The sequence below is a fragment of the Protopterus annectens genome, chromosome 4.part0 (genome assembly GCF_019279795.1).
Source record: "Protopterus annectens isolate FY-2018-M chromosome 4.part0, PAN1.0, whole genome shotgun sequence".
NCBI classification, from domain to species: domain Eukaryota; kingdom Metazoa; phylum Chordata; order Ceratodontiformes; family Protopteridae; genus Protopterus; species Protopterus annectens.
The window spans coordinates 1,876,742,265-1,876,764,930 of record NC_056733.1 but is presented as its reverse complement, the minus strand read 5'-3'; the positions used below and the strand labels follow the sequence as shown (position 1 = coordinate 1,876,764,930).

The 22,666-nt window shown below is 38.5% G+C and overlaps 1 protein-coding gene across 3 annotated transcripts in view; it reads left to right on the top strand.

Moving 5' to 3' along the window:
- GEMIN5 (gem nuclear organelle associated protein 5) overlaps window positions 1-22,666 on the top strand; it is a 1,677,795-nt gene that overhangs the window by 310,468 nt on the left and 1,344,661 nt on the right. For all 3 annotated transcript variants that reach the window (XM_044069545.1, XM_044069544.1, XM_044069546.1), the window contains one exon: window positions 8,912-9,048. In XM_044069545.1, coding sequence (XP_043925480.1) covers window positions 8,912-9,048 — 137 coding nt within the window. The remainder of the gene's footprint in view (window positions 1-8,911; window positions 9,049-22,666) is intronic.

Genomic DNA, 22,666 nt, shown 5'->3' with positions numbered 1-22,666 from the left:
AACAGCTGTCCTAACTGCGGGTTTAATTCCTCATTGAGTTCGTGGAGCACACAGCCGGGGACACCATCCGGTCCCATGGATGCTGTGTTTTTTGCTTTGGAGAGAGCAGTTCTCACCTGGGCGTTGGAGATGTTTGGGGGGCTACAATCCTCTGGTATAGATATCTCTCCTTTTGGGGGGGAGAAGTTTGCACTGAACCTGTCAGCCAGTATGTTGGCAATGTGTGTAGGTTCAGTAATCTTCACATCATTTTGAACTAATTCTGAGCATATCTGGGAGTTTCCTCCTAGGTTTCTAACATAGCTAAAGAAGGCCTTATGATTGTCTTTTGAGTCCTTGGCGATTTTTCTCTCAAAATTTGCCTTGGATGATTTTATGAGAGCTCTTAGTTTTTTACTTATAATGATCAAAGGTGTCTTACCTTTCAAGGATTTTGCTCTATCTTGTAGTAGCTTCCTCCTTTTGTCGTAGAGCTTGTTTATGGCTGGGGTCCACCAGACTGGACGCTTGCCTTTGGTACAAAGAGTTTTAGTTTTGTTTGGGATTGCCTGATCCATGCAGTCCTGTAGGTGCTGGTAGAAGGCATTTGTAAGTGATTCAGCGGTTTGAGTAATGTTTACCACTGGCTCAGGGGCCTTAAAGGAGACCACACTAGTTTTTAGAAGTGTGAAGTCAGCTTTTGAGAAGTTTTTCACTGTGGTCTTTTTTATTTCAGGTGGGGGGCGAGATGAGGACCTCCAGCGAGATTAGTTTATGATCTGATCTCACCAGTGAGGGGTATACTTCCGGTGTTGAACATTGTGATCCCATGTTCGTGATGATGAGATCAAGTATGTTTTCTCCTCTTCTGGGAGACCCTTCCAAGCACCTTCAGTGCTGTGTTAATATGGCAGAGACATTTCGCAGACCCAATCCACTTGTGTTTGATCACAATATTGCAGAGAACTGGAAGGTATTTGAGCAGGAATATATTTTCATACAAGCAGCTTTTTCTGACAAAGATGCACGTACAAGGGCATTCATTTTGCTTAACTTAGCTGGGTCAGAGGCCGTTGAAAGAGAGCAAGAGAGCGTTCATTTGTGTATGCACCAGCAGTATATGTAGGAGAAGGGCGAAAACTGCCATATTGTTGTAAATGCTGAATCAAGAGAGGACCCTGAGTGCTTTAAATGTAATTTTAGAGAAATGTGCAACCCCCAGACAAATGTTATATTACACCGCTATTTTATACAAGAAACCAAAAGCCAGGTGAAACGTTTGCAGCTTATATCACTGACTTGATAAATGAGGCTAAAATGTGCAGATTTGGTGATTTAAAAGATGAGTTAAAGGACAGGCTTGTGTGTGGTGTTAATAGTGCTGCAGTGAGAAAGATTCTGTTTTGTGACAGTGATTTAACGTTGAGCAAAGCTACAAATATTTGTCAAATCCATGAGCTCACAGAAAGGCACACAAGTATGACTGCAAGTGATGAGTATAGTTTCAGCAGCCTCTAGAGCAAGTGTAGACAGCATGCAATATGTGCAAGCAGAAGCAGGCCTCAACACATGGCAGCTCCAACCTCTACGGGCTCCTGTAACTTTTTAGCAAGTTTCAAGACTAGCTCAGCAAAATGGACATGCTCAGTACAGTATAAAGGTGAGTCAGCAAAATCCAAGTTAAGTCTTATTGTCAGCTGTCATAATTGTGGTCCCAATCATGAGTCTAAAAGAGAGAAGTACTTAGAATTTGGTCAGCAATGCCACAAGTATAAAAAATGGAACCACTTTCAAAAGTTTTTTAAATCAAGCAATCCTCATTTAGTTAAGAAAGGTCATTCAAAAAAGCAAGTTGATCATGTGGAAAGCTGCAACCCTACTTTGTATGTAGATGATGCATCAGTGGTAGGTGAAAAGGTTAATGCAGTTGATTTGATGGCAAAGAATAAAGTATTTTGTATTGTCCTGATAAATGGTAAACCCACAGAGCTCAAGGTAAACACTGGTTCAAAGTATAATGTTATGTCCGCAGAAACATTTTGCTAGAGTGAGAGCTGGTGAGCAACTTAATTTGGCTAATTGTGCAAAGCTTGTTGCTTATGGAGCTGAACAGATTCAAACCGAAGGCTCAGTAGTACTTTCATGCTGTTCAGCTGAGAACAGTTGCAGCTTGCAGTTTTATGTAGTCAGAAGACCTGTGCGGCCATTGTTAGATCTCAGAGAGACAGTTTGAGAATGAAACTGCTTTCCTTTACCAGAGATGTCCATCATGTGAGCACATATCCCAATTCCAGCTTCAGTGATGCTATTTTTTCAGGGTATGCTGATGTTTTCAATGACAAGCTAGGCAAACTTCCAGTTGTGTACTCCATGAAAGTAGACGCAGAGGTCATTCCAGTGGTCAGACCAGTGAGGAAAGTTCTAATAGCTATGCAGGACTCCGTCAAGGTCCAGTTAAACAAGATGGTGCAGCAAGGTGTGATTTGTCCAGTCGCTGAACCAACTGAGTGGGTGTCTTGAATGGTAGCTGCTCATAAGAAAAGTTCAGATGAAATCAGAATGTGCATTGAACCATGAGACTTGAACAAGGCATTAAAGAGATCTCATCATCCTATGCGTACAGTCGAGGAGGTCGCCACCCTCATGCCAAATGCCACTGTTTTTTCTGTCTTAGATGCAAAGACTTCATTTTGGCAAGTAAAGCTGGATTGCAAATTTTCACTACAGACTACATTCAGCATGCCGTTTGGTAGATACAGATTCCTCAGGATGCCTTTTGGAATAAATTCTGCCAGAGAAGTCTTTCAGCATGCAATGGAGCAAATGTTTTTGGGCTATCTGTGTGCTAGAATAGTTGATGATTTACTGGTTGGAGGTAATGGTGAAGCAGAACATGACAGAAACCTCACAAAAGTTCTGGACAGTGTGTGTGTAGTGAACTTGAAGCTTAATCGTCTGAAATGTAAATTCAGACTACCAGAAGTTACTTATGTAGGTCATTTATTTACCAGTACAGGCTTATAACCAGACTCCTCCAAACAAGCAGCCATCCTTGAGATGCCAGCTCCAGACAATGTTCAATCCATACAGCGTTTTCTTGGTATGGTTAACTATTTGGGTAAATTTATCCCCAACTTTAGTGAGTTGTCAGTGACTTTAATTCAGCTGACATGCAAAAATGTTGCCTGGGCATGGTTAGGTCAGTACCAGAGAGCATTTGATAACCTCAAACAGCAAATTGCCAGGCCGCCTACATTGAGATACTATGATGTCCACAAACCAGTAGTTCTTTCCTGTGATGCTTCAAAGTTCGGTCTTGGTGCAGTTATTCTTCAAGAGGGCAGACCTGTTGCCTCTGCATCTAGAACTCTTACCCAAACTGAGATGCAATATGCTCAAATTAAGAAGGAACGTTTGGCTATTGTGTCCACATGTTTGAATTCCATGATTATATTTATGGCCGTACTATCCAAGTTGAAACTGATCATCAACCTCTAGTCACTATTTTAAAGAAGCTTATGCATACTGCTCCAGCAAGACTACAAAGAATGATGCTCAGATTACAAAGGTATAATTTCAAAATGCTCTACACAAAAGGCAGATTTCTTTATTTGACTGATACCTTATCCAGATTGCCCAGAAATTCTACTGAACAGCTTGATGCAGAGAATTTTGACTTTGTCATGGAAGGGTGTAATTTTTCTACCATGAGACTTGATGAGCTAAGAGATCATACCGATCCAATTTTGCAGAAGCTCGACCACTTTATCACTGTTGGATGGCCATCAAAGCAGTCTTGTTTACCACTAGAAGTATAACCTTATTTTCCATAGACATGAGATGCTGATGGAAGATGGTATCATTTTCAAAGGTCCAAAAGTTATTGTTCCTTCCATCATGAATATATTCAGATTTTGCATCATGGCCACCCAGGTTCTGAAGCTACCAAAAGAAAGGCGAGAGGACATGTATTTTGGCATTCTCTTTCAAAGGATATTGATAAAGTGCTTTTATCTTGTTTAGTATGCAATAGTACTAAACTGCATTTGCAAAAAAGGTCACTTCAGCTAAGCCAGATTCTTGAGCTACCGTGGTCAACAGTAGCCACTGACATATTTGAGTGGAACAGTCAGCATTACTTAGTGTTGGTAGACTCTTATTCAAACTGGTTTGAGATTGATTTGTTAGCTAACCTAACGTCCACTGCTGATTGCTAAGATGAAACGTCATTTCTCAGTCCATGGTAGTACACACACTGTTATTTCTGACAACGGTACCCAGTTTACCAGTCAGTTAGAAATTTTTAAGAGTGGGACTTTATCTATTTTACTAGTAGTTTGAAATACCCACAGTCAAACAGCCTTGCTGAACTTGCAGTACAGAGTGCAAAGTAATTACTAGAGAGGTCAAAGTGTGACAATACAGATATCTTCTTGAATTTACTTAATTTCAGAAATGTATCCTGTGACAGCCTACTAGGCTCGCATGCTGTCTAGGCAAACCAGAACAACCTTGCCTATCAGTTCTAGTTTGTTGGTGCCTAATGCTAAAAACACCAGAGCAAACAAAGCCCAACTCTTTAAGAAGTGTTCCATTCAGAAGTCCACCAATGATAAAATGAGCAGATTTCTTTGTCCGTTAAAAGGAGAGAAAGTGAGGATGCAAACGGTGAAAAGCTTTGATCGAATTGGTCGTGAGAGGCCCATTGTGCCAAGCAGAGATCCTCCTTAGTGGAATCTGAGGCTATAGAATTCAGGAGAAAACTCAGGCATCTTCTACCTGTGTCTGAAATGATATTGCCACATCGTACCTGTGATACAGTTACTAGATCCTGGAGCAACCTTGACAGTGTTCATACTAAAGAACATGTCTCTGTATCTATTCCCGTTCCTGATGATGTCCCAGATGTCCCCAGAGTTGAACATTCCTTGAAGACAGTCCCCTTTGCTAGATCCAGTTCTGATTTTTAGGTTACACGATCAGGTCGTATTTCTAGCTATAGTGTAAAATACACAGCAACTGGGGCATGATTGTTTTATATGTGTCTAATTTTGTATGATTGCATGTCAAAGAATTCTGTATAACTGCATGTCAAAATATAATTTCTGTATAATTGCATGTCACTGAATACTGTCATTTGATACATGATCTATTTCTCAGAGGGAGGATGTAGAACATGTGTGTGTAAGTAACTTTAAGATGCATTTCCAGACGTAGGCATGTGCATATAAATAGTGAGCGCATGCAGGCAGCAGTGCCATTTTGAGAGAACAGCCAGTGTGTTAATATGCAATTATACAGAAATTATATATACAAGTTTAAGTTGCTAAGCCTCAGTCCTGATGTGTTTATGTGTAGTAAAGCTCCTTGAAGTGAACTCACAACTGTTCGTCTGGTTTATCCTGACTGGGCGAGCGACAGAAGGTAAGGAAGGGGATATTCAGTCTAAAAGGATAAGAAATATTTACAAAATGTTAACAGACAGAACTACAAAAAGCATAGAATTCAATGAGAATATGATCTGCAGTTCTTTCAGTTCTAAAAAGGCAGGTAGTATAAAATCATTACTGCTCTTAGGTTTGTAACTGTATCAAGAAAATTGCATTTCTTTGGTTGGCAGTGTCCATTCATATTCATCTCAGACTAGCTGGTGGTATAAAAATATTTTCCCTAGTTCAAACAAACGATACTGGAGATGCTTAAATTATGCCTTCAATGGCTGGAGACTTATTCTGGAACTGCCTGGATCTTAGTCGCCAAGTTAGATTATCAGGATTTATTAGAGTACCTGTAAGGTTCCGCAATGGTGGTTCTGCGGTAGCGTTGTTGCCTCACAGTAAGACGCTGTCCGGTTCGATTCTCAGCTAGAGCGTCTTCTGCGTGGAGACGTGCGTGAATGGGCATACCTTCGTTGAAGGTGTGCGTCAGGGCTGGTAACTCGGCACGTAAAAATCAACTACCAATCATTAGTGGACCGGAGTTCCACTGTTGCGACCCCTAATCGGGAAAAGCCGAAAGACACAACAAAATTAGAGTACCTGTAACTTGATGTACTAACCCTTACTCCCCAGCTTTTTGTGTTGAGTATTGCAGATATTACTCTTAACTTTAATACAGATGCCCAGCCCTTCTAATAGTGGCAAAAAATATCATGCATAACTGGAAGAAAAGGGTGCCATATGTTATGGATCTAGAAATCTAAACTGACCCGTAATGGAAATAGGGCTTTAGAAAAATGGTATCTCTGAATAAGTTTTAGCCCTGTATTAGAAAAATCTACAATTATTTTAACATAAACTAGATTAAAGTGCTAACCGAAATGCATCTAGTAGAGGTTAAGATAGTATTAAATTTGAATGTTGTTGTGTCTTTTGGCTTATCCCGGTTAGGGGTCGCCACAGCGGAACTTTGGTCTGCTAATATTTGGTAGCGGATTTTTGCGTGCCGAGTTACCAGCCCTGACGCACAACCTTCAACGAAGGCACGTAAGACACAGAACAGAAGACGCTCCAGCTGAGAATCGAATGGGACAACGTCTTGTATGTATAGCTAAATATCTGTGGTTGAATTAAAAATTATGCAAAAAAAGCAATAGACCCTTGAATTTTATTCTAAACAGTCATACTATGTTGTTTGATTACTTGATTTAGTTTTCATATGTGTTTTATTGTATGAAATCATTTCTTTTATTAAATTGTTTAAAAAAGAAAAAATTGAAGCTTTAGATTATATGTATTGTATTATATAGGTAGACCATTTACCTTACTACAGTCTAAGAAAGTGAAGTTCAGACTCTTCTAGTAGAGGAAAAAATTGCGATAACCTGTTTTGTTAGGTACTAAGTGTAGGACTTTGCAGTGGTTTGGCTTTATACACATGAATAAAAGTGGATGACGGGGTGCTGTAACAGTGTAGTGTGTGAATTAGTGTGTAACCCAATGGTAAAAGACCATGCCTATCTGCTGCCTGTGACGTGTATGATTAGTGGCCCATGTGGTACTGAGCTGGCCAGAGGGAAGGTGATTAAGTGGCTGAAGGCCACTTCCCTGTATGCGAGGTGGAATAGTCATTCCTGCGGGAGTATCAAATGCTAGAGAGGTTAAAGGTGGCTAGAAGCATAAAAGTGACATTGAAGGGTTTTCTCCACTATATGAAAAGGGTGGCTTGTTAGCAGGGATAATGCATAGGTAAGAGGAGAAAGCAGTACAGGAAGCAAAGTATATGTTGCATATAAGTATCAGGAGTGGAGAATTAATTTGCATCACTTTTTAGATGGCAATGCTGAGATCAAGACTTCTTGCTGATTAATCAAATATTGTTTTTTCTCCAAACATCTTTATTAAATTTTCACATATGGCAAAGGCAGTCTTACATTTATATAAATGGAAAAATAACACACGAGTTGCAAACACTTTACATCACTATAGTTGTAAACATTATATATCGCTTATAAACCATCCAGGCATTGTCAGTTAAGCAGTTAAGCATTATATGGCTCATTCAATTCCTGCCTTTTAAACCTCATTCCTGCTCTGCATATATTGTTCCCACAATTCTCATTTTTTCATATGTAGTTTGCTCCTTCTCTTTTCTAAAGTTCCCGGTTCCAGTTGTTTTATCTCTGTTACTGTATTTACTTCTTCTAATAAGTTGGTCTAGACTTTGATTTCCATTTTCTAGTAATTGCTTTTTTTGGCAGCCACCATAATTAGACTCAGCAAGACTTTACTATGTCTAGGCGATTCCAATTCTGTAACATAACTCAAAAAAAAAAAAAAATCTCCCCAGTCATTCCATTCTACTCACTCCACAACTCCAACAGAGAGGTCTACAGGGAATCCCTAAAGTCTACCAGCTTGTTACACTCCCAAGAAATATGTTCCCAGCTACCTCTTTTTTGCCTGTCACACCTCCAACATGTGCTTATCCACCCAAAGAAAAATTCTTTGGAGTCTACTTGAGGTGTAAAAATACCTATGCAAACACCTCCAGGCAAATATCCTAAATCTTCTAGACTTCGTTGCATATTCTGATTAGTCAAATGCTGGTTAAAATCAATAAAATTATTGTCTTTGGGTTTTATTTTGCATGTATAGCCTCTGTTTTAGGCCATTCTTTTTCTAGATTCTGTAGCTAAACTTTTTGTATGTTTCCCTGGTGCGTGCATATAGTAAATTATGGCAGTATGCCTGTATTTGATGTGTAATAACTGTGCTATTGAAGGTATAAGAGTTTGCATGTTTTCAGCTACTGAAAGTATAGACATCCCCGTACTGTAAGCATGCTCAAGTCTTCTGTGAACATTGTGCTACTGTTATTTTTTGTATGGTATTAGCAGAAATACAGTATGACGTAATAAAATGAAGTGCATCAAACCTTTATAAGACGGTCATTTTTTGCATTTGTTCAGCTCTCAGGTGAACAGCTGTGACCATGCATCTTTGAACTTTTAAGTTGCACTTCCATGTGCCTTTAGTTTTTCTTGATTTGCCTTGTTATCCGTGAAACTTGCTTGCTAATGCATTTAAAATAAAATTACTGCAGTTTCTGAGGTTGCTAGCAAGTGTTTAGTTTAAGAACTCAATTTAAAATGTACTCATTTACGTGATGGCTGGTTTTACAGTTTCTTTTCTGGGCTGTATGAAATGCCTAAGAAGGAAATGCATGCACACGAAGTGAAAGGCACAACAGTCATCCTTAGCCAGATTAACAATGCTTCCTAGTGGAAAGAAATGTACGTAATAGAAATTAAACCAGGGGCTAGCTGAAGGGCTGCAGGCTGACACAGTTCAGTAATGTGGTAGCTTGGGGGGGGGGGGGGTAAGATGAACAAATTTCTGTTTTTCCAAAGAAAATGGGAACTCCTTGAATTGTTGGTCAAGATTTTGCTTCTGATTAGCCAGATTTATATTCTCATTTTTTTTCTTTGCAGGAGGAGATGGAGATAAACCCTTTGTAACACTGTACAGCTGTGCTGGTGAAGGAATCATCTTACAACACAATCCCTGGAAACTGACAGTTGAGGCACATGACATTAACAAACTCATCCAAGATACAAATGCTATTAAAGTAGGTGATTTCTTTGAGTATTACCATAGTCTTTTTTTTTGGGGGGGGGGGGGTGTTGTGATTTGCATTGTCCATTTCCTACTTCCATACAGGATTTAGACGTGACCCTCATTTCACCCCCCCCCCCCCCCACACACACACACATCCACACACACTGGAAAACAAACAGTATTTTGTTAGCTTAAGTGTTAATTTTGAATTAAGCAAGTGCTGCATTGCTGTTACAAACATATCCTGATTTAACTTGGCTTTGAATATGGGCAAATGGTAAATTTCAAGGGAAACTGCTTTTGATAAGCTTATTTTGAACTTAACTTTTGCATATTTGTCACCTGAGGTTTTCTTTTGATGTTGAAACAATGTGGAGTGAAGAAGGTGAGAATTTTCTACTTCATAACTGTAGAGTACATTTCCCCAGAGTACCACAGATGAGTAGCTGTGATAGGGTCCTTAAATTTAAATAAACTGAACTGAAGTATGCCGAGCAAGAGGTAAGAATCCATGCATAGCATAGCATTTGTAACCCTTAAATAGAAAAGTGGTGATGTAATTGACAGACCTGCTGGAATCCCTGAATGCATTGATGGTAGACTTTATCAACTACAGATACAGAGCTGTTTACAGGGAAAGTCAGATGCAGATGAAACAAGATGGATTTTTATGAGCTATGATACAGAATCAAATTGCCTAGGCCTGGTAAGGCCTTAATGTGTCTAATTATGGTGGCTGCCAAAAAAACAATTACTAGAAAATGGAAGTCAGAATCTAAACCAACTATATTAGAAGTAGTAGATGTAGTAAGAGAGATAAACAACTGGAATTGAGATCTTTACATCTTTAGAAAATAGGAGCAAACAACATAGGAAAAAAATGGGAGGAATGAGGTTTAAAAGAAAGCAGGACTTAAATGAGCTATGTAATGTTTGACTGAAAATGATTGGGTAGATTACAAGTCATGGATAATGTTTGCAAGTAGTGTGTGTCCGTATGGTTTGTGATGTAAAATGCTTGCAACTATGATTGCGTTGGTGTGGTTTGTCTTCATTTATATAAATGTATGATTGCTTGTGTTGCAAGTGATGGTTTAATAGAGGTTTCTTGTTAAATTATTCATTTCCTGCCCTTTTTTATGTAATGTTGCTTAGGTTTTATAATGTATAGCAATACATGTGAAGTACAATCTGTGTTAATATTAATTTCTTAATGCATTTTGATTACTTTTGTATAAGTGTAAATTTGCCTGTGTCACAAATGATAATTCATTAAAGGTGTTTAAAAAATCCTTTCTTATTAAGCATGAGACCAGAAAATAAAACTTAGAAATGTGGCATGAGAGCAACAGGTTACATAGAAGTGGGCAAGCCTGTGATTTTTGAAGAGCAGCAAAACCAAACCAAAGGTCTGGCTTGTCTCCGTAAAGGCCAGTAAAAAGCCAGACAGAGCCAACAGCCCTTTGTTGATATGATCAGGCATATATTTTATGTGCATGTCTAGAAGACCGTCAATATCTGCATGGCCAGGATCAATTTGCAAACAAAATATTGGATTTTTGAGGCTGTTAATATCTACAGCAATGAGTTTGATAGATTCATATGGGGTGGAAGACGAGATTTGGTATCACTGATTTTTGTGAAGATTTTAATAAATTTGTAATGGGTAATACAGAACTTGATTGTCTAATCGCATGGCAAAGTTTGCAATTTTTTCCTGTCTGTATAGGCTGGTTAAGGAGGCTCTTTTGCAGGGCAACAACAGAGTCTTTGACTAGCTAAAGCTTCTTCCCTCTCTCATAATGTATCACTACCAGCTCTTTCCAGATCTCATTGCTGCCATCAAGTGCTTCAATGGTTCTCCACTAACTCAAGGATGAAAGAGTGTTCTCTGTCATTTTTTGATCCGATAAGTCAGTTCTGGCACCAGGAGTATCAGTACTGGTCAAGTATCCCTTGCCAGTGTTCTTGTCATCTCAGGATTTGTCCTCATTGGTGATGGGGGTAGTGTCTGCTCTGATGCTGTCTAGGTCACTGTCAGTGTTGACTCTCTTTTTCTTCGGTGTCAAAGTCCACTTTAATGAACTCTCTACTGGAGTCATCAGTGCTGACAGTCTTCCACTTTCTGAGTTAGTACCAATGGAGTTGGTGCTGATAGCTTTAACACCTGGCTTCTCAGGGAATTCTTTGGCACAGAAGAAAACTGTTTAGATTCTCCACTGAGATCAGATAACCTGCTTCACCTGCTCCACCCTTTTATACCACTGAAGTAGAGCATCTAATCTACTCGTCCATCTTGGCCTACCAGGAGAGCGGATCAGAGAAGCAATGTAAACAGTAGTCTGGATTACCTTCTCTGTAAAAAAAATAAATAAACAGTAGTCTGGATTACCTTCTCTGTTAAAAAAAAAAAAAAAAAAAAAAAAAAAACTCAGATGAATCCCGAGGAGCCTACCTGGGAAAAGTTTACCCAAAAGGAAGTGCTTAGGCTCCCCCTTCTGAGTAAATTCCCCAGACGTGGATCTTGGTGGTTGGCTTCATCCCAGTCCCCTCTAGAGGACACCAGATTTTGTGAAATTCTTGTCACAATGTAACTGAGGGGATCATGGCCCATTGACCCTACCCTCCAGTAAGGAAGAGATCCTTCAGGAAGCCTACAGTTCCTCACCCCAAGCAGTCTGGGTGGTCCCACCCCTTAAATAAATGAAGATATCTTTTGCTAAAAAGGTTGGAGGGAGCCTGACCATGGTGGAACCTATACCAAAGAACCTTGACAGAATGTTGCGGACCCCAAGGGTAGGCCACATAGAATAATGGACCCCTTGTGGGCTCTCATCTTTTGGTGGCTGACACCAAAATGGAGGTCCCAAGGGGTGCTGAGGCTACCCATTCTCTGTACAAGGATTCACAGATGATGGATAGAGGAGGAAAGTGCATCTATGTGTCAAGTATCTTCTCTCAGGGCAATGAATTGTTTGATGCAGATGGTCTGGCTTCAGAAAGAGCTAGTGGATAAAATCCTAGAAATTATGAAACATATGCCCACTGGTGATTGTCTGTATAAACAGTTGGAGACCCAAGTGGCTAATAATTCCATTACATCACTGTCCATGCATCTCCTGTATAATTCAGAAGATTGAGCAGTTTGTTAAATAGGGCAAAGTATCGCAGTGAGGCATCAGGCCCGGCTGTGGCTGACTGATTTTATAGGACACTCTAAGGCAGCTTTCATCAGTGCCATCTTTGACAGAATCTCACTGTTTGGGCAGAAAGCAAAAGATAATTTGGAGCAGTATGAGTAAGAGGGCAAGATGCTTCCAGCTGTTTGGGTGAAGTCCTTAGATCCTCAAAGATTGCCTCAGATAAACAAGAAGGGAGTTAAGACTATCTATTTTCAGATGTCACAGCAGCCACAACACCAACAGCATGAGGTCTGAATGTAGAGAGAGAACTTCTGTAATATCTGCCACCATAGAACAGAGGTGTACTGCACCTGCACAAGCACAGACATTGCAGACTCTCTTGGCAGTATGAACCCTGAACAAGTCTTGGACTGTCCTGTTCTGGAGGCATTTGAAGGGCACCTTGACTGCATCCAATTGCATCACTTGCATAGCAGGCCAATCTCACAAGACAGTTGGATCAGGGAGATCATATCCAGAGACTATACAATACTATTTTTACAACTCCCCATACAGTCAATTGTTTGCACCTGCCTATGGTGTCAACTCATCAAAGGAAGGCAGCCCAACAGGATGTGAAAAAGCTACTCTTAAGAGCCATTTAGGAGGTCAAAACAGAGCAGAGATCTGGATTTTACTCAGGATTCATCTTGGGGCTCGGAAAGACTCGGGACCTCACCATAGCTCTCAACCTTCCATCTCCAAAATGAGAAACACTCGCCTTCATAATGTGGAACAAATGGGCAAAATGTGGAACACATACTAATGGCTTACTAACAACTTCAACTAGGAAGGTCATAAGAAGGTTAAAATATGCAGGTTTTACTTATAAAGAAGATCATTTAATGAATTAATATGATTAATATTTTAAGAGATTAAAGAGATAATATAAAGAAAGATAAACTTGTTGTTGAAACAAAACAAGTTTGTGAACAATTAGTTAACATTACCTCTAGTTCCACACTAGAGAATTTTCTTATAGGTATCAATATGAAGCTGACCAATTATGAAAAGGATTTGGTGGACCGGAAGAAATACAAATTAACTAGAGATATACGGGACTACGAACACAAGAGGGCGTTTGTGTTCCCTAACCATCAGAGGAGTCGAAAAAAGAGTGTATCCTTTCAAAAAGGAAATCCGGTTTCCGAACAATTCAAAAATAACAAAAGCTTCTTGTCTGGTGAGAGCGGAGCATCATCGTGGGAAGAAAATGATAGGAAAAACTTTCCCGAACTACCTGGGGCAGCTAATTCTGAAGCCTTTCGGAAGACCTATTCGGAACCCAATGGACATTATGCCAACTCTAGGAAAAGGGGATGGACTAACTCAGAACGCCATAGAGACTCGGGCGATGGACAATACAAAAAAGGTAGATGGACATAATTCACATAGTGACATTTTAACTAACAGTTATGTGGTTAACCTGTCGAGTTATAAATTTGATAATACTGAACTATCTATTTTGGAAAGAGGGCTTAAGTTTGTACCTACCTGTTTTCCTAAAAAACATGAGTTAAAGGTTGAATTATTTCAGCTGTCGGAAAATGCATTTAAGGGAATATTTTTTTAGATTGAATTATAGTTCCAGTAATGATGTTAACAGCCTTGTTACACCAATATCTGGTAGTGATACAGAAAGTGATGAGAGTTTCTATTCCTGCTTGTCGGATGATGAAAATGCAAGCAATGCTTATGGTTTATTAGATACACATATGCTGAAAACCAGCAGCTGTTTTTTACCTCCCTGTAAAAATCCCAATATACAGAAATTTGAGTCCTTGTTAAATATAATGCTGGATAAAGAATTGGAAGAATTCATGGGCCAAAAGCATTGTTATAATTTAACGAAAATGGAATGGGATAAATTACAGCTATTAAGTAAGAATAATGACATAGTTTTTAAACCGTCAGATAAGGGGGGTAAACTTGTTGTATTAAATTCTTGTGACTATTACAGTATGTGCATGAAACATCTTGACAATAAAACTGTCTATCTTGAAACAAATATAAGATATTTGAAGAAGGCAGAAGCTGATTTTAATGCTTTATTACAGAAAGGTATCAGGCTACATTATTTTACTAAAACAGATGTTGATCGTAAAATAACCATTAAAAATAACAAGGTAGCAAAATTTTTTTGTCTGCCTAAAATTCATAAAAATCTGGATAGGCCACCTGGCCGTCCTATTGTTTCAGCATATGTTTTTTTTACTTATAATCTCTGTATTTTGTTACATGGTATCTTACTCAAGAAGGTTTTGATGTTACCTTCGTATATTCAAGACTCCTACGATTTCCTTCAAAAAATTAAAGGTATATATTGGACAGAGGAAATGTATTTTAATACTGTTGACGTAGTGAGTCTTTATACAAATATTTCCCATGTTTTGGGTTTAGAAGCCATAAAATTCTTTTTGGGTGATAGTCCCAAAACTTATTACATACTGGAATTAGTTGAATTTTGTTTAACTAACAACATTTTTGAATTCAATGGTGTTTTATACAAACGATTGATGGGCACAGCCATGGGAGCTGCTTTTGGCCCAGCTTATGCAAACTTATTTATGGGAATGTTTGAAAATTAATTTTTATATAGACAATTCTTTAAGAAACATGTTATAAAGTATTATAGATTTATCGACTATCTTATTTTCATCTGTAAAGGTGGCTCTAATTCATCTGTACAATTCATTCATGAACTGAATAACAATAAATTTGGTATCAGTTTTAGTGATGTACAACTGGATTGCCAGGTTAACTTCTTAGACATTTCTCTTGAAGGCACTAATGGCCATTTGATACATACTGGTATCTATAGAAAATTTAATGAAATTAGTTGGAAAATGTGGGGCAATAGCTGCCACCCTTCTCATACTTTAACAGCTATTCCTTATGGAGAATTTATTAGAATAAAAAGATTAAACACTGATATTAAATTAGCTTACAATGAAGCTCTCAAGGTAGCTGAAATGTTTATAAATAGAGTATATGATCCAATAGATGTTGAGTAGTTTTAGTAAGGTATTTAAAAACAATAATGTTGTAAATACATTTAACAATTGTCACAACCGAAATAGTTATAATATTTATAAATCAAATGAGGAAAAGATGTTTTTGTTACAAAACATACTAACTTTTCCTATATTATTAATGAATTAATTAAAAAGTATTGGAATTTTATTAAGAAAGACATTATTTCATTAAAAGATACTAAATTAGTTATATCATATAGAAAAGGTAAAAGTATTCAAGATTTTCTAGTACACAGTATTTACAAGAAGCCTAAGACCAGTACATTAAGTAATATGAAAGTTGTAGGAACCTTTCCCTGTGGGAATTGTTCCATTTGTAAGCATATAGTGTCTGAGGTGGGTAGGATTAATGGAAAAAATTTCACTACTAGAGCTAAATACTCTTGTATGAGCAAGGGTATAATTTATGTTATTTTTTGTACTTGTAATAAATATTATATTGGTGAAACTAAGAGAATGTTAGCAGACAGAATTAAAGAGCATGTCAGAGATGTGAGAAATAATAAATTTAGTAGCCCTATTGCTGAACATTTTAATTCTGCACATAATGACAATATTGGTTGTATAAAAGTTACCATATTGGAACATGTACCTCTTTATTATAACAATATAGAATATCAAAAGAATATATTGAGACAGAAAGAATCCATTTTAATTATGAAATATGGTACTTTATGCCCTTTTGGTTTGAATAGAGAATGTAATTGGCAAAGTCTTATTTAGAACTGTGACTTTAAATGTGTATTATACTTTTTAATTAGCTGATTGTTTAATTGATTCATTGTTTCATGTTGTATATATTGTGAATTTTTAAAGGCTTTACTGTTTTCTCTGTAAAGGCTGTTGGCCGAGGCGCTAGAGATATTTGATTGAGCTGAATAAATTTTACAGTTACGGAAGGTAGAGCTGGGACTCGCTTGTTCTTGTTGTTGTTGATTAATTTCTATTTACCATGGATTTCACTTAAAAAAAAATTCCTAACACTGAATGTGTGACAGACTCTTTCATTGTGAAACTTTAAGGAATTTCGAGGAACATGAACTTTTTAAGACCCTAAATGAGGTACGTTCCTCCTAATGAGGTGCACTTGAGAGGTATGGACCTCACATCTATTCTAACCTCAGCCATCTGAATTATTGTGTTGAGCGAGAATCCTTCCATATGCTTCGATATGGTCACAGTGCAAACCATCCTGCCTCTTTTGCAGACAAGTGATGGAATGTAGTCATTGAATCTGCCAGGACACTTTACTTGCACATTAAGGTAGCAAAGTCATTCAGGAGATTTCTTCACTTTCAAGTGGGCGCCAGTTATTAGCAGTTCAGAGCCCCTACCCTATGGTCTCACCACACCCCCCTCCTCCAGTAGTTGTTTATCAAATGCATGGCTCCAGTTTCTGCTCACTTGCAACTATTGGGAATAAAAATCTTTAAGTAGATGGCTGGCTTATTGTTTGAACTCACAATGAAGAAGTTAATCCTCACAAGACAATACGTGTGCCTGTCCTTGGAGAAGACAGTATGACAGCTAGCCACAATAATTTAAGCTGTAACAAATCTGAACCACCACCTAAGACTGGATGCAGCCTTAGTTCTCAGTATTCTTGGCCTCATGATGGCCACCATACAGACAGTCCAGAGTGTCAGATTTAGTGTGAGAATTATTCAGTGTAACCTAAATGTGCAATGGTGTGAAGTAATACAACCAATTGCAAGCACAAAATTGCCAAGGACCTACTTGAAAGTCTTGTCTTGATGAACAAATCTAGAAAACCATGACCCTTTGTCCAACCTTTTCCAGCAGCCACTATAATCACGGTCACACACTTTGGTGATGGGAGGGGCATTTCTTAAACAGGACAGCCTAATGAAACTGGGCAACGACAGACACCAAACTTCACATCATTGTCTTGGAGATAAGAGCAGTCTTCCTTGCATTGTAGACATTTCAAGACCTACTCCCCAAGGTACAGCATCCATCCACTTAGACGATATGGCAGGGTGATATGGTACATCAATAAGCCTGGGGTATCTCTAACCTCTTTTGTTGAAAAGTCTTGCAAGATTGGGAATGGGCCATATCTTCACATCACTTTCTGATATCTGTGCACATGCCAGGGGCATCCATTGTGACTGTGTGCAGGTTGAGCAGACATATTGCTCCTACAATGAATGGACGGTCAACAAATCAGTAGCACTAAAGATTTTTTGCAAGTGGGGGAAGCCTTGCTGTAGTCACTTTACTTCACTCTCCAACACCAAATGTAACAGTTTTTATCCATCATCCCTCAAGAGGGAAATTCCCCCAGAAAGACATTTTACTCACTATCAGCCCTCTCTGTTTTATTCACTTCTTTCTTTCAGTTCTACTCTTTCAGATTTCTGCAAAAAAACAAGGTGTGCAAAGCCAGTGTGATTTTTAACCACATTGTGGCACAGCCATATTTGCTTTCTTCTGCTTTGGCGTTATCTAACAGGAAAACCTTTTTTTTTTCCACAGCCATTCACCTGCTTTCACACCATTACTGTCAGATTCATCTGGTGATCCAGTCTGTAATTAACTGCTTGTTTTTTTCACTTTCAGTGATGGCTAGGGACCCTAGTCTCTCTCACTAAGTAATACAGCTGCTCATAGTCTCCCAGAAGCATTCAGCCAGAAAGAGTTACCAAAGCAAATGGTCAAACGTTCAGTGTGAACAAAAAACAAGATATAGTTCCCCTAACAGCTCTAGCTGCTAAAATTCTAACCTTTTTGATAGAGCTCTTTCCCTTGGAATCTAGCTGTTATTCCAGCAAAGTTCATTTGTCTGCAGTTTCATGCTATCACCAGTGTTTTGCATCATCCTCTTTACCATCTTATAAACTTTGCAAGATTTTCTTATTGGAGGCCCTCACACTACCTCTCATTTATAGTGCTTTCTTGGCATGGAAAGCCTTTTTTTCCATTGTTGATTACCTCTACTGCTAAATGATTTTTAGATTTTCACACACTGTTGTTCATATACACTGTGCTTTATAACCATAGGGTTATACATGAAACCAATCCTCCCTTTATGCTTGAGGTTGCAGCACTGTCTAACCAGAGTCAATCTAGTCATGTGGTTGTTTTCTTTCCGAACTGTATCAACAAGGGGTAATGTACATTGCACTGCCTACATGTCCAATCACTGCTCACATTTTATCTTCAAAAAGCAAAGAATCTCAGAAAAGATGACCAGTTATTTGTTTCATCTTCCAAATTAAGGAAACCTCAGAAATTAGCTACACTTTCACTTTCCAAATTGCTAACTGACTATCCTATGCTGCTGTTTCTCTGGCAATATGCCACTGCCTTCTAAAGCCAGAGCACACACTGTCAGGGCTCAAGTTACCTCCTCAGCTTTACTCAAAACCTTACATTTAGATGAAATGTGTGCAGCTGCTACATATCTCTGCTAAACATTACAATTTGAACATTGTATCTAGGTTTAGAGCCTCCTTTGAAGCTTCCATACTCAAAAGCCTTTCATCCTAATTCCTCCCAAAGTCTACTTGGGATTTTCTCTACATCCATTCCAGTGTACAAAGAGGATTAACTTAAGTATGTAAGTTATGTACTTACCAGAATGATTTAGTTGGCCTCTGTCCAAACACTCAAAGCAGCCCTTCCAAATTGTCCTATCTGGAGTAACCTAGAGGAGCACTAAAGGCCTACAGATGTCTACTGAGTTTTCTGCTACTGTTTTGATGGCTTTACTCTGTATGGAGAGCTAGCTGGGTGAAGTGCATTATGTGAGAGGGAGGGAGTTTAAGCTAGTCAAAAATCTGATTGATCACGTGCAGGAGAGTGCCTTCAGTGACCAGTCCATTCATTCTGGTGTATGGACAGACACCAACTAACTTTATCATTCTGGCAATTGTATAACTTACATTTATATATTTAAAAATAAAGATTGGAACTTGCAAGACTAACTGCTGTGGAGCAGTGGTAACAATTTTAATGTCACTCTCGCAGTTAAGGGACGAGGGGCTTCAGTTCATAACTCAAAGGTTATTTCTAACAGAATACTTCGAGAGAGACACACACACATACACACACACACATTAATGAACATAATTCTAATCGTTCGCAGCTGCCAGTTGAAAGAACCCCTGTGGTTTAAAAAAGGAGGGTAAAGGGGTACTGTCCACATTCTGTCATACTAAATACAGAGTTCCAAAAAAACTCACATTTTGCAAAGACCAAACTTAAGCATTGTGTTGTTAACCTCTTGCTTAAACAACAACAAAACAAAATAGAATGTTCTTTAGGCAAAGATTCTTGCTTTAGAACTGGTTTACTTCCAACTACTTCAGTGAAGTCCCAGTGAACATCATCTTCTTCCGGCTTTTCCCGGTTAGGGGTCACCACAGCAGATCATCTGTCCGCTCATGATTGGCAGTGGAGTTTTACGGTGTCGAGTTGCCAGCCTGGTGCCCAACCTTCCACAGAAGGCGCACACATATACACACACACCCCTAGGGCCAATTTAGATTGTCCAATCCACCTACAACACATCTTTGAAGTCCCAGTGAACATATTAAAGTTTAAAGTAAAAAAGCAAGCTGAAATTCTGTTGGCAGTTCATATCAAGTAAAATCGTTGGAGACAAAATGTGGCAAGCAGGTGTTATTTTATGCACAAAAACTGTAGCATCTTGAGCATGACAAAAGCAGATCAAAACACAGTAGATTAATTGCTTGCTGAAAAGCACATAAAAAGCATTAAATCATCAGTTTCTCCGGTGATTCTTTTGGAATATTCTCCCAACAACTTTTAATACTTAGCTGACTGTTACATTATCTAATAGACTTTCTTTTCAGTACCTAAATAGCAGCTCAGGGTATCGTCCTTATGGAAAGTTTTCTGTTTCTGAGCACGTTTGTTTTACATTAATGTCCAGTAAATTTTCTTATGCTTGACAATATTCCATTCATACAGAACACATCATAAAGCAAGATTGTGGCATAATGGTAGTCTAGTTATCTATTTTTACAATGTTTCTAACTATAGTTCTGGTCTACCTGGTCTCTTATTTGCCAAACAGGTACAAACAGAACTTGCAAATCATCTCCTTCTTAGAGCATTGTTTTTTTTTTTTTAACATCTTTATTAAATTCTCACTTATGACATAGGTGCACATAATTTGTTTTTCTTTTGCATTAATTTATCATTTTTTCATTTACATACATTATACTGTACTTATTTATTTTCTTTCCTTATAACAACTGTCATTCAGTCCAACATGACATAAATTGTTCCGTTCCTACCTTCCCTTAAACCCCTCTCCTTCTCCTGAGCATTATTCTGCATGTATGATGATCATAGTATTTGTCACTGCTGCAGTAGCCTTAACTATATGGGTTATATCCTGCCAAGGAAATAACTGCCAACCAGCTTCCAAAGCTTCAAGGCACCTTCCAGGAGCTCAAACTGTCAGGCAGCTTGAGCTGAGCTGACTAAGACAGGTTTGGGTGCCACGCCCTACAGAGCTTTATTGTCACCAAATAGTATGCTCCTCTGAGGCTTTCAAGGCTCTACTTTTGGCTTGTACTGTTCCTTTGCTGGGAGATGAGCTCCATTTGTGGAAAACACTTCTCTTTTCTTATTGTGTTGCTGTTTTATCACTTTTCTCCTTATGAAAGTTATTTTAAAGCTAGGAGTGTTGTGTTTTAATGGACTGTAACAAAACTGTAGCATCCTTTTAAATGGAGTACTCGTTTTTTCCTGTCTGCATAAAATGGTTTAAAGTAATTGAAAACCTTTTTCTCTGGAGAAATTGTTTTACTTTAGTGGGGTTGTCATAGTGTCGTAAAGTGGTTCTTACTGTGTTTTTTGTCCAGAAAGTAACTTTTGTAGACTGGTAGTGTTTACTGTCATTTGCTGCTAGTCTTCCCTGGGGAAAAAGGCACCATTTTTGAAGTGACCATTGAGAAAAAGTTAAGCAAACAGCCTTTGCCATCACAGCAGACTAGAAATTTGCCTCAGCTGCAAGTGGGTGACTGTTATGGCCATTTGTTTTACCTCAGATGAGTCATCTTTTACCCCTAATCACCCTGATATAGCAGCCACAGCCACTACTGACCGGGGGTTAACCACGACCTCTGTGGCTGTTGGGATCCCCTCAGTAATCAAGGGAGTGCCACTCCTGTTGGCCCTGGGCGAGAGAACAGGGACTGCCTTTCTGTTTTGTCAGAATGTTGTGCCCATCCCTGGGGAAGCTGCTGCTACTACCACTAATGATGCTGTTGGCCTCATTCCTGTCAAAAAAGCAGGAAACTAAATGTGTATCTACTCCTGCTCAAATTTCCTTATAAAGGAATATATTGTTTCTGGCTCAGTGTTTAATGCAGGATATTGATCCTTCTTGTAAGGTAGTTTCTGATTAAAAAAAAAAAAAAAAAAGGGGAATGCTTTTTTTCCCAAAGAAATTCAGGATTCTGAATCTGGACAGGAGGATGAAGGGGCAGTTGCCAAGTTTTCTTCTCTGATTTCAGATTCAAACTCCCGAGTTCAGTTTCTGATTCTCCATGTAGAGTTTCCCTTTCTCTAAGACTATTTCTAGAATGCACCAGTATTTTCAGTGGGAGAGCACTGAGGTTTCAGTCCCCCAGAAAACACTATGAGCTGTTACAGAAGGAATTTCCAGAATCTATATCCATTCCTCCAGTTTTGTCTGCCATGGAGGATGTATGTGTCTCATTGCTTGCAATTTTCCTGACATTTAGTTTGATGCTCCTAAAAAGGCAGATGTTAGGATGTATAAAGTTTCCTCAGTCTTAAGTTTTTAATATAAAACCAAAAATCCACACAGAAGAACACTGCTGTATAGTAACAAACCAAGTAAATAACAGCAAAAACCACTTCCGGCAGCTCACAGCAGAGTCTCCAAAATGTACAAAATCCACAGTCTTTCTTAAAAATGTTTAAGTAAGTGCCAAACCACTTACTTAATAAACGTTTTTAAGAAAGACTGTGGATTTTGCACATTTGGAGACTCTGCTGTGAAGTAGTCTTAAATTTTTGTACACTTTTCCCAAACATGACCCAGCAGATGTAGCTTTTGTTAATCCTTCTGTTGCTAAACAGATTAAGTATGGGAAAAAAGTGTATTCTTCTGCGACTTTGATTTTCAGAATTTTGAATTGTCTGGCTCATGTGTTAAGGTTTGTTCCGACTGTGAAAGTAAGAGGAATGTTTTGTCTGCAGTTTCTTCTTGTAAGGAAAAAAATCTGCTTTAAATTTAACTTATTTTATTGTTCAAGTCACTACCCATTGTATAGTGTGTGTGTGTGACTCTGATACGTCTTTCAGGGCTGTGGTATTGTTTTGAGGAGATTTGCATGGCTGCTTTCTCAGATCCTCCCAGATGATAAAATGAGATTTTTAAATT